The sequence below is a fragment of the Erythrolamprus reginae genome, unplaced genomic scaffold (assembly GCF_031021105.1).
Source record: "Erythrolamprus reginae isolate rEryReg1 unplaced genomic scaffold, rEryReg1.hap1 H_1, whole genome shotgun sequence".
Classification (NCBI taxonomy): Eukaryota; Metazoa; Chordata; class Lepidosauria; order Squamata; family Dipsadidae; genus Erythrolamprus; species Erythrolamprus reginae.
This window is the reverse complement of record NW_027248462.1, coordinates 1,839,743-1,852,590: the sequence shown is the minus strand read 5'-3', so window position 1 is coordinate 1,852,590 and position 12,848 is coordinate 1,839,743. Positions and strand designations below refer to the sequence as shown.

At 34.6% G+C, this 12,848-nt stretch overlaps 1 protein-coding gene across 1 annotated transcript; it reads left to right on the top strand.

Annotated features, from left to right (window-relative positions):
- The first annotated feature begins 906 nt into the window (after positions 1–906).
- LOC139155277 (vomeronasal type-2 receptor 26-like) lies at positions 907–11,622 on the top strand. Its single transcript, XM_070730399.1, has 5 exons — positions 907–1,050; positions 5,860–6,723; positions 7,254–7,481; positions 8,356–8,482; positions 10,721–11,622. The coding sequence occupies exons 1-5, from the start codon at positions 907–909 to the stop codon at positions 11,620–11,622; spliced, it is 2,265 nt and encodes a 754-aa protein (XP_070586500.1).
- The last annotated feature ends 1,226 nt before the right edge of the window (positions 11,623–12,848 follow it).

Sequence of the window (12,848 nt, the reverse complement as noted above, 5' to 3'; positions counted from 1 at the left end):
TGAAGTGTTAATAAAACTTTAAAAGGCCTTGGTAAGGCCACACTTGGAATGCTGCATTCAGTTTTGATCACCACGATGCAAAAAGGATTGAGACTACAGAAAGAGTGCAGAGAAGAGTAAAAAAGACGATTAGGGGACTGGAGGCTAAAACATATAAAGAGCAGTTGCAGGATCTGTGCCAGGCTAGTTTAATGAAAAGAAGGACCATGAAAGACGTGATAGCAGTGTTCCAATATATCAGGGGTTGCCACAAAGAAGGAGTCTACCTATTCTCCAAAGCACCTGAAGGTAGTGCCTCTGTTTGTAGTACGTCTGCCTGTGATTTTATTGCAGCTGCTAAGGATATGATCAGTTGTTTCATCAGCTTCCTTGTAAAGTCTACATTTTGGGTTATCAGCTGATTTTTCAATCCTGGCCTTGATTACATTTGTTCTGATTGCTTGCTCCTGGGATACAAGAATCAAACCTTTTGTCTCCTTCTTCAGTGTTCCATCAGTGGGACATAATCAGGTCTTCTCCTTATCAACTTTTCCTTCAATCTTGTCAAGGAACTGCCCATGCAAAGCTTTATTGCACCAGCTGTCGGCTCTGTTTGCATTGCAGTTATTATTATTGTTTATTGTTTGTTTGTTTGTTTGCTGTTGTTGTTGTTGTTGAACTTGGTAAAACTAACTTACTGAATTTACTTATTTGTATAACTACTGATTAGAATATAAGAACTGGAAAAATATACTTCTGATGTGCAACTTTCCTTGTAGTGGCATTCCAAAGAATTACCAGCACATCCTGGCTTTGGTATATGCGGTAAAGGAAATCAATCAAAACACACAAATCCTACCCAATCTTACCTTGGGCTTCCATATTTATGATAGTTATAACAATGCTCAAAAGACTTATCACGCCACTATGTTACTACTATCAGCCACTGAAAGACTGGTCCCCAACTACCTATGTAGCCTCCAGAATAATGTCATAAGTATTATTGGAGGACTAGATGCCGAAATCTCCTTTTTTGTGTCCACTATTGTGGATATCTATAAGATTCTACAGGTAAGACATCCATGTAAATTTCATGCTACTTTTACTGTCCTACTTTCACAAGACAATTTAAAATTTCAATTTTAAATATACTCAAGTAGCACAGATGAAAATAACGCTCCCCTGAAAATTCTAGAATCAAATATCTAGAATGTGATCTATTTAATGTTACATCATTTATATGAAACTAAATCCCTTCAACCTAGTAGAATGTAGTGTACATAACTAAAAATTTATAGGAGTTTTTTAATCATCTCTTTTTTTTTTGTATGATTCCAAACTTGAGTCCAAAGTTATTGGTTGGTTCTAAACAATCATATTTCTGGGACTAAAATGATATATAAAGTTTGTCATTCAGGACTTATTTGAAACTTAGTCTTTATTTTAAGCAAAATAAATAGTCCAAATCATGCTATCATATTTAGCAATAACATACAGTAGTTTATATTTATGGATGTAACATTGTAACTGAGATTTGTTAACCTGAATTTATTTTTAAGTATGTAGCATAAACCCAGGAATGAGATACAACTGAAATCAGTATGAGATGTAACACTCAATAACTTACGATTCACTGTTACCAAAGCAACCAATTGGCAAATTAATGCGCAATGACATCAGCATGATTTTCATTGATAAATTATAAGATAAATTCAACAACATATCTTGTTTCCCTTAATCTAGATTAATCAAACCTCTGAATATAAAGATGATTTTGCTAAATCCTTGCCACAATGAGAAGCCATTGTTGCAGAAAAACTGTACTTTGTATAACTAAAAAATTTAATTATATTACTAATAAACAATCCTCAATTATATGTGAAACTTACAAAATCATGCAACAACTGTTGGTGGAACTGATTTCCAAATGTCCCTTCATAAAGGAATTAGGGGTGGGAGACAGGTTTAACAATTTTCAATACACAGTTAAGGTCAAATATGGTGTTTTTCACCTAGAATTTTAAAAATAAAATTCATTTCTATGAAAGAGTTGATTATAGACTGTTTAGACTGCAGTAAAATCATGATCCTTGCAGGTCTTACATTGTTTGGTGAAAAAAAAAATGAGTTGTGGATTTTGGGATAAATAATTAATCTTGTATTAAACAGATTGGGTAAATCCCTTATAGAAAGGAGGGAGAGGAAAGGGAAGTGCACCACTCCACAATTCTACAAGTTATAAAGTATGCTGAAATAATGCAAAATCTGTGTTTCCCCAACTAATATAAAAGCTTTCAATAATTATTTGAAAAGTCTTACTAAAGATTTCAGAGTCCATCATCACAGGTTTTCTGGGTTTACTATCTATCTATCTATCTATCTATCTATCTATCTATCTATCTATCTACACCCAATCCTGAAGGACTCAAGGCGGCTTACAACAATATAAAATTGCATATAGAGTTACAAAACAATAATAAAGAAGTCAAGAAATCTAAATCGAGAATAACTAGTTAGAACAACAGTTTTAGAAATAAAACATTCTACTGAGAAGTGTTTGTTCCCATTCCACAGATCATGGGGTAACATAAAAGGAAATAAGCAAGTATTGCCTAACTGTCACTGTGCCAAATCTCACTGTAACAGCATTGCCAAAAAGACATTAAAGGTTGATAACTTAATCTTGCATAGCTTCTTCTCCAGTAATATAGAACTACAAACTAGGGCATGCAAAACATTTGCTAGACCAATTCTTGAATACAGCTAATCTGTCTGGAACCCACGCTGCATATCGGACATTAGTACAATTGAACAAGTCCAAAAATATTTCATGAGAACAATCCTCCAGCATTCCTCTGCTCACAATAAAATACCTTATGCCACCAGACTGTTTAATTTAATTAATTTAATGTATTACATTTGTATGCTGCCCCTCTCTGGAGACTCGCAGCGGCTCACAACAATAGGAAGAAAGGACTGTTGGTATTAGACAGCTTAGAACTTTGCCGTCTTTGGTCTGACTGAAGTGTAGTCCATAAAATTATCTGCTACAATGTTCTACCTCTCAATGACTGTTTCAGCTTCAACCACGAGCACATAATAAATTCAAATCTATGATAAACTCTGCCAATTTGACTGCAGAAAATGCTACTTCAGTATCAGGGTAGTTAATGCTGGAATGGACTACTTATGGAACTCTGTGGTTTCTTCCCCAAACCTGCAGAACTTTACCTCACTCACAGCAGCATGTCCTAATGTTCCCGTGTATTTGTAAACATATCATGTATTCATAATTATGTTTATACTTATATCTGTTATCTAATACATACCTAACAAAATAAATAAATAATAAATAAAATATTAGTCTAATAGCAAGAATAGTCTCTTAAATGCATTGCAGGAGGAAATAGAAATAAATGGCTGAAGAACAAGATTAATATTTGAATGAAGAGAATGGAAAAGGAGTAAAAGGGGAACAAGAAAAAAGTTGAACTAGTAAACTAATCATATTAGTCAACAAACAGAATTTTCAAGAAAGATGAAGAAAAACAACACTGGAAAAACATGTTATCACAAAAGAAAGAACCAGGAGTACAGAAAGTACCAGAATCGCTCCAAACTACTGAAGAAAAGCTGCAATAATTCCAAGAAACAGAAAAGCTAAGAACTTCAATAATTCTCCAAGTCACCTTTGAGTCTCTGTATAGTATAAAAAAAGTAGTTTGATAGCTTGCATTCAAGTACTGTACAAGATTTAGGTGTGAAGCCATGAGTTTATGCAGAAATAAACATCACAGAAAAATTTAATAGAACCTGACAAAGGTTTAAAAAGCCATCTCTGAGTAAGTGGAAAAGGTACAGCATAAATTCTTGGGAGTTTCTGGCTTGTTTTCATAAGATCTGCTGAGCTTTTTATATTGTCTGCTTGAGGATATCATACCTGATGAAGAGGGCAATGTGCTTCCTGCTTTGCTGGAACTCTGATACCAAACCATCATGAACTAAACATACCTAGCTGAGATCCACACCAGACCTGTAGGAGTAATTCTTTTTTTACATGTATAGCAAGCCAGTATTTAAATAAGATTTTGAAGGGTTAGCTAAAACAATTAAACTTAAGATCTTGCATATTTGAAAATATTCCATGCGGGAAAAAGAAACAGAATTTCATGTAAACAATTTCAAAATTGAAGTAAAACTTCTTGTGGTAAAAGGAAGCAAAAAATAATGTCAATAGTAGTTAGATATTTTTGATGCAATCACTTGAAAAAAGCTTGACTAGCTGCCTGAAGGATTGAGATAAGATTACTGGAATGTTTACTTTTAATCAATACTGTAAATAATTGATTCAATAGAAAAGTAAGTGAAAAGGACTTAACTTAAGTTAAACCCAATTAAAAATTCCCAGCAATTTTAATGAACTGATTTTTTTTCCTTTTTGGTGTAACATTTAATCCATAGGGGAGAAGATTTATGCCTTATGAAACTTCCAATTTAGTAAATACTAGGAGAAGCTATTAGAATGAGGATTACTAATGTAAAAATCTCTTAAAACTTGAGATACAGAGAATTTACATAGAGTAAGATAAGCATGCCTTGTGGCAAAGCTTCTCCATTGTGAGTAAAAAGACTATTTTAAGTAGGACTATTTTGCCTTGTTGCAAAACTTCTCCTGTGTAGGTTGAGAATTATTTAAAACTTGTACTGGAAAAGCAAATTTCTCTTTATCTTTGTCACATAAAGGTATGCTAAAAATCTTTCTTCAAAATCATCTATATTAATTGTTTTAATCATTTGGAATCAAATTTAAGTTATTCCAGCTATGGAACTTTTCTGAAAATCATTAACTCTGCTAGGAGCTCTACATTCTTTCTTAAAATGCTTCTGTGCTTACCACTACTGTAAAACTTTTACTGCCTCATAGCTGCAGCTAACAGATTAGCTTGATAAGTAAGATAATCTATGTCTTAATAAATTTTAATAATTGCAGCCAATTCTGGATTCATGCCTAACCCTATGATATTTACCCCGCATTCAGAAGCAGCTTTTTCTTTAATGAAATGTGCTTTTTGGTTACCAATTTGAGGCTTTAAAGCATTTTGCAAGCAATTAATCAAATCAATGTATTTTTGTGGTTTGCTTGAAAAAGTTTCTGCTGGCTTACTAGCAGAAGGAATTACAAATAGAAGGATTTCAATTACCTAAGGTCAATAGAAGCCTAAATAAACAATTATTTCCTTAGACCTAATCCTATTCATCGCTGATTTAACCTCTGCTGTTAGCTAGAGCTGAATATGCCTTACCTTAGATATATAGAGAGTATAATTTTATAGATGTAAATAATTCAGAATAATGAAATGCTTTATTGGCAGTACAGGTGTGCCTATTATTGGAATATTTGATAATAACCTACATTGAATTTTAACAATTTTAAATTTATATCAATGTACAAATTACAGTATTCGTTTCCACATCTAGACAAATTTGCTACTGTAGATACTCCTATGGATGTGGGAAAACAATTATTATATGTGATTTTCTAAATTTTGGAAATATGAAGCACAAATTACCCATCCCCTATGAATCTACTGCTTGGTTTTAGAATTATACATTCTCTAATATTCTATTAGAAATTCCTCCTGATTAGTAGCAACACTGAAATGCAATTCAACAAATTTCCAACAGTTCCCATGCCTTTGTGCTTTCTAGAATTACAAATTCCATGAACAGAAATTGGAAGAATTTTTCAGTATGGCAAGCCAAACTCTTTTAAGGGATTAATAGAAGATTAATAATTAAATATAGGTGAATTACTATGAACACTTAAATGTGTTACCTAGATGCTGCCCTTATCTCTTTTTTTTTCCTGGTTCCCTCTAGCTCATTTATGGCTTTGCTCCAATAATGAATGATAAAACCCCAGGTCTTTCCTTTTATCAGATGGTTCCTCCCGAAGAACTTCAGCATGATGGAATTGTCTCACTGCTTCTGCATTTTAAGTGGACATGGATTGGGATCTTTATTATGGGTAATGAACATGGTGAAAAATTTATAGAAACAATGATTCCTCTTTTTTCCAAACATAGGATTTGTGTTTCTTTCATTGCACAATTTCCCAAATCAATTGATTTCAGCATACCCGTTGACATGATTGAACAGGGGGCACAAATCTATGATTTTGCCATGCGTGCTAAAGTTAATGTATTTGTATACAATGGAGAATTTTTTGCCCTGGGAAGTTTATTATGGCTGCAGTTTTGTTTTTTAAATATAGAAAAGATGAGAAATAAACCAAAAGGGATTGTTTTGATTATGACAGCACAGATGAAGTTCAGTTTAACCCCTGTTCAACGTGCTTTGGATATCAAAATAATTGATGGTGCTCTTTCCTTCACAATCCATTCCACTGCTCTACCAGAGTTCAAATCATTTGCTGAGAAACAAAACCCTTTGGGCGCAAAGGGAGATGGATTTATCAGACAGTTCTGGCAAGAAGCCTTTGACTGTGTATTCCCAGATACAATTCTGAGTTATGAGCATGAAAATATTTGCAATGGAAAAGAAAATTTGGCGAGCCTTCCTAGCACCATTTTTGAAATGAACATGACTGGCTACAGCTACAGTGTCTACAATGCTGTTTATGCCATAGCTCATGCTTTACATTATCTGTTCTCCTCTAGAAATACTGAGAGATCAGTAATGGCTAGAGTAGGAAGGAAGATTCTTCATCAAGACTTCTGGCAGGTAACAGCCACATTAAGCAAACTAATATGAGTGTAAGCGTGATAGGAAACCTGAATTGTTATTTGGATTGAATTTCCACTCATAATTTCTGGTGCTTTCTGAGATTGGTTGTTTTTCCTGGCAGAAATTTCATTATCCAGTTAGGTAACATTATAAATGCTAAAAGGGAGAAGGGTCTAGCAGAAAGCTATTCCACATGAATATCTGTTTTTCTATGTCTTTTTAATTATCTGACTTGTGAATATCTTTAGTTTAGTAAAGGTTTTTTTCCCCATAAGCAAGATATTCAGGGGAAAGTAAGAGGACCGTTAATCAATTCCTTTTGTTTATCTCATTTTTCATCAAAAATAATCTGCTCTTACTGATTATTTTAATTCATATCCTTGGTTCCAATTTTCTCTTCAATTAAAATACTATCAGTAAAAATATTCATAGAATGCAAAAGTCTGATATTCTGATTTGAACATTATCACCAGGGTACTAGCAATTTAGTCTCCCCAAACTCTTATTTTTTCCCCCTTTCAATTCAGTTCCACTATTTCCTGAGAAATGTTGCTTTTAACAATGGTGCTGGAGAACAGATCTCCATTGATCAAAATGGAATTGAGGGAGTTGGCTTTGATATTGTGAACTTGATGACTTTCCCAAACAAGTCATTTCTTCATGTGAAAGTTGGAAATGTGGACCATTCAGCTCCACCAAATAAAATATTAACCATCAATAATGAGATGATTACATGGCCTAGCTGGTTTAACCAGGTAGGATTTAATTTTCTTCCTTGATTCTGAATCAATAGGCTTTCTCTAATTTGATATGTAAGTTTACCCTATTGGACAAAAGGAAATTCTTATGTAAAGTTATCACCCTATAATCAATGAGCAACAAAATATCTGCCAGAAAAACCCTATTAATAGTTTTTAAGTGAAAATGTGATGCCATTTCTTCCTCATATAACTATAGAATAAAATGATTAGACTATAATTTGCCTCAGCTGACGATAGGCCTATGCTAAAGTTATTCTTCAGTTCAAATTTTTCTCTTTTCCGATCTCATGATTGCCCTTGCTTTTCTAAAAAAACAAGTACATTTAATTGGAATTTATATTACGTAAACATCTTTTCCATATTATTATTTCTATTCCTAAATTGGAACTACAGTGTTTCCTCGATTTTCGCGGGTTCGAACTTCGCGAAAAGTCTATACCACGGTTTTTCAAAAATATTAATTAAAAAATACTTTGCGGTTTTCCTCCTATACCACGGTTTTTCCTGCCCGATGACGTCATATGTCATCACCAAACATTCGTCCACCTTTAATAAATATTTTTTAAAATAAACTTTAATAAAGAAACATGATGAGTAATAATCTAAATGGTTGCTAAGGGAATGGGAAATTGCAATTTAGGCATTTAAAGTGTTAAGGGAAGGCTTGTGATACTGTTCATAGCCAAAAATAGTGTATTTACTTCTGCATCTCTACTTCGCGGAAATTCAACTTTCGCGGGCGGTCTCGGAATGCATCCCCCGCGAAAATCGAGGGAACACTGTATGTTCATGCCATGTTTCTATCATTTAAAATGTCAATACTAGACCAAAAGCATCCATATGTATAAGTCTCCTCTTTAATTTACAGGTGATACCCATTTCTGTCTGCAGCGAGAGCTGTTATCCGGGTTTCTACAAAATAGTGAGCGAGGGAATGCCATTTTGCTGTTATGACTGTCTCACATGTCCAGAGGGGAGGGTTTCAACTAAAAATGGTAAGAGATATTTATCTACTTATTAATATATTTTCATTAAATTCAACATGGTATGGTATGTATAATTTCTGCTTTCTGGAATACTCTAGTATAAATTTATGTCACTGTTTCCCACAAATATTATTTTTTGTAAATTCTTTATCTATGTTGTATATTGAACTCCCTGGTAGCGATACAGTTAGACAAAGAGGTATATTGGGCTTGTATATTTTGAACCATTAACAGAAGAACAGGAGGAGAAACAATAGTGGAGAACTAAATGTCTAAACTAAACTAAATGCCAACCGTTCCAAACTAGACTGCAAAAAATACAACTTCAGCAATGCTCTACCTGACTCTGTGGTTTCTACTCCCAACCCCAAAACCTTTAACCTTAGATTATCTACAATTGATCTCTCCACCTTTCTAAGAGGTCTGTAAGGGATGCGTGTAAGCACACCATCATGCCTACCATCCCTGTCCTAATGTTCTTTTGTCTTCTATCATTACTTTTTATCATTACCTATCTAATGTTTATTTGTACAAATTACCATCCATTAATTGTTTGACAGACAAATAAACAAACTTGAAATTTCATGACTTTTCATCATTTCAAGGGTTCTCTCTATGAGAATTTTTTTTGGGGGGGTGGGGGGGTTTCTTTCATGCAGAAAAAAAAATAGTGACACTTGTACTGTTCCCAGGTCACCCTGACCCGGACAGAAAATTCTTCATTTGAAGTGCTTATGTTTGGTCAATTTGAAAACGTTTTTCACTTGGAAAGTAGTCTGAACATTTCTGCACACAATGATATGAAAATTGAACTGAAAAAAATTATGCATATTGGTTTATTTTGATTATAAAAGGCAGCCCCCCTTTTATTTGTGAACTTTTTTTCAATTTATAGATAGTTTAGCTTGCAAAATGTTTTCAATTTTACTAAAGTTGGTGTGGGATTGGTAGTTTGAACATTTATGAACATAAGAAAAATACAAATGAACTGAAAGAAATGATGCTTATTGTTTTTTTAAAATCAGAAATAATTAGGCCTCCCCCCCCCCCCGGCTGCTTGCAACCATTTTCACTTTACTTTTTTTTTAGACTCCAAATCCGAAATATTTTTAATATCTTATGCATTCATTTACTCAATTTAACATTGCTGATCATCATAAAAATATTTCTGGGGGTGGGGGCTAATTTTTTTCTGGGCAAAGAAATAAATCATGTTGAGTCTGTTTTGGGTGGTATACGACCCAGACCAAAGAGAATTTTTTTAGGCACTTGAATTTGGTCTTTTTGAAAACCTTTTTCACTTGGAAACATGTTTCAACATTTCTGAATGTAATGATATGAAAATTGAACTGAAAAAATTGAGGCTGATATTTTTATTTTGGTCAAAAAGCCCCTCCACCATTTTTTCTGAATTTTGTGTCAATTTATATTTCTTTAGGCTACAAATCTCTAAGGACCTTTCCCCAAAAAGTTTTAATATACTAAATTGAACATTCCTGATCATAATAAAAATAGAAACAAACTGGAAAAATGATTCTTATTTGTTTATTTTGGCCCCAAAAGGGCCACCCACCCACCCCGGCCTTGCTGTGTGCCATTATTTTCACTTTATGTATATATTTGGCTAGAAATATTTGGAATATCCTTTTGAAAAGCAAGCATATGATAGCCAGACAACTACTTTTATGAGAGAAATCCATTTTATTAAAAACAAGTAGGTAAGTTTGAAATTAACAGCATAATGTTTATATAAATTGAAATAATTGAAATGTGCAAAATAAACAAATATGCATCAATTTCTCCAGTTCAATTTTCATATCATTATGTTCAGAAATGTTCAAGCTACCAATCCCACACCAACTTTAGTAAAATAGAATGCATTTTGCAAGCAAAACTATCCATAAATTGAAAAGTATTTCACAAAAATGGGGGGGCATTTTATCAGCAAAATAAACCAATAAGCATTACTTTTTTCATTTTAATTTTCTTTTCAATGTGTGCAGAAATGTTCAAACTTGTTTCCAAGTGAAAAAGCTTTCAAAAAGACCAAATATAAGTACCTAAAATGCTCAATTTGCGGTCCGGGTCAAATAGACCTGGGAACATAACATTAGGGAGTTTATCGAATAGAACACGGGGGTTAAACATTTTCTTCTTTTTTTAATTGTCCAGTTCTGCTAGAGTACAATTCCTGTCATATTTATTTAATATAAAGGAAATAACATCATATCATCTCTTCTTTTTCAGATACAAATGAATGTTCTAGATGCGAAGATAAATTCTATCCAAACAAGAAACAGAATTTTTGTATTCCCCGAACTATTAGTTTTTTGAATTATGAAGAACCATTAGGGATCAATTTAGCCTGTATTTCTTTTTCTTTTTCTTTGTCCACTGTTTTTGTGCTTGGAGTATTTATGAGCCACCACAACACTCCCATCGTCATAGCCAACAACCGGGACCTGACCTATGTTCTCCTTATTGCCCTCTTGCTCTGCTTCCTTTCAGCACTGCTATTCATTGGCAAACCAGGAAAATTTACCTGTTTCCTAAGACAAACAATTTTTGGCATGGTCTTCTCAGTGGCTGTTTCTTCAGTCTTGGCAAAGACCATCACAGTGGTTCTGGCTTTTATGGCCACCAAGCCAGGATCCAGAATGAGGAAATGGGTGGGCAAAAAATTGACTAATTCCATTGTTGTTTCCTGTTCCCTGATCCAAGCAGCCATTTGTACTCTCTGGCTGTCTATGAACCCTCCATTCCCAGATATTGATATGATCACAGTTATTGAAGAAATTATCCTGAAATGTAATGAAGGCTCGGTGACTATGTTTTATTGTGTCCTTGGCTATATGGGTTTCTTGGCTCTTATCAGCTTCATCACAGCTTTTCTTGCCAGGAAATTACCTGATAGTTTCAATGAAGCCAAATTCATCACCTTCAGCATGTTGGTCTTTTGCAGTGTTTGGCTGACCTTTGTCCCAGCATACCTGAGCTGCAAAGGAAAATACATAGTGGCTGTGGAGATCTTTTCTATCTTAGCTTCAGGTGCTGGGATTTTGTGTTGCATCTTTTTCCCCAAATGTTATATCATTGTGTTTCAGCCAGACCTGAACAAAAGGGAGCAACTAATGAGAAGAAATAACTGATTAATATAATCACTGTTTATTATCTTTCAAAATGCAATGTAGATGTTTCATTGCTATGCAATATAGAATATTAATGGAAATAGCTTTCAAAGGTTTTAAGATTTAGATTTAAACTCTACTCTATCATTTCTACTAATTCTGTAATCACCTATAAAGTACAGCTATCACGCATAGAACAGAACAGAATATAATTCTTTGTTGACCAAGTATAATTGGACACAAAAGGAATTTGTCTTTGGTGCATATGCTCTCAGTGTACATAAAAGAAAATATACATTTGTCAAGAATCATGAGGTACAACACTTGATGATCATGGGATTCAAATAAGCAATCAGAAAACAATATTAATATAAATTGTAAGGATACAAGCAACAAGTTACAGTCATACAGTGGGAGGAGATTGATAGGAATGATGAGAAAAAACTACTAGTAATAGTAAGGCAGCCTTAGTGGTGACAGTGGTGAGGGAATTATTTGTTTAGCCGAGTTACAGCATTCGGGAAAAATTGTTCTTATGTCTAGTTGTCTTGATGTGCAGTGCTCTATAGCGATGTTTTGAGGGTAGGAGTTGAAACAGTTTATGTCCAGGATGTGAGGGTCCAGTAAATACTTTCACCACCCTCTTTCTGACTTGCGCAGTATACAGGTCCTCAATAAATGGCAGGATGGCAGTAACTATTTTTTCTGCAGTTCTGATTATCCTCTGAAGTTTCCAGGAACCTCAGAGGGAGGGGAACAACAGGAAGATACCAAGGCCTCCAAGACAGGAATGGCGGAGATAGAAGAAGAAGTGAGACTGGAAGTCTTGAAAGAGGCCCCAGAAGAACAATTGGATAAGCATCTGACTGGAGAGGAAAGGGGAGAAATGAAGATGGTTTGGTTAGAAGAGTGTGGTCAAACTAGAGGCATCCAGGGGTTGGTTGGTTGGTTGGTTGGTTGGTTGGTTGGTTTAATTTATATGCCACCCAAGTTCCTAAGGACTGTGGGTGGCTCACAAAAAGAGGGTTCTAACTTATTGCTCTGCCGGTTTGCTTTCTCCTGTGCTGACTGGGCACACACGCATTGTGCATTGCACAGCCACACCATGCAAGCGTGTGCACATGCGCAGTGCCAAAAACCAAGCTTCTGCACACGCAGAAGCAAAAAACAAAATGGTGGTGCTGCCATTAGAGCTGGTTTGAGGGCATGGCCAACTGGCAATCGTTCCTGGTTCAGCAAGCAGGTGC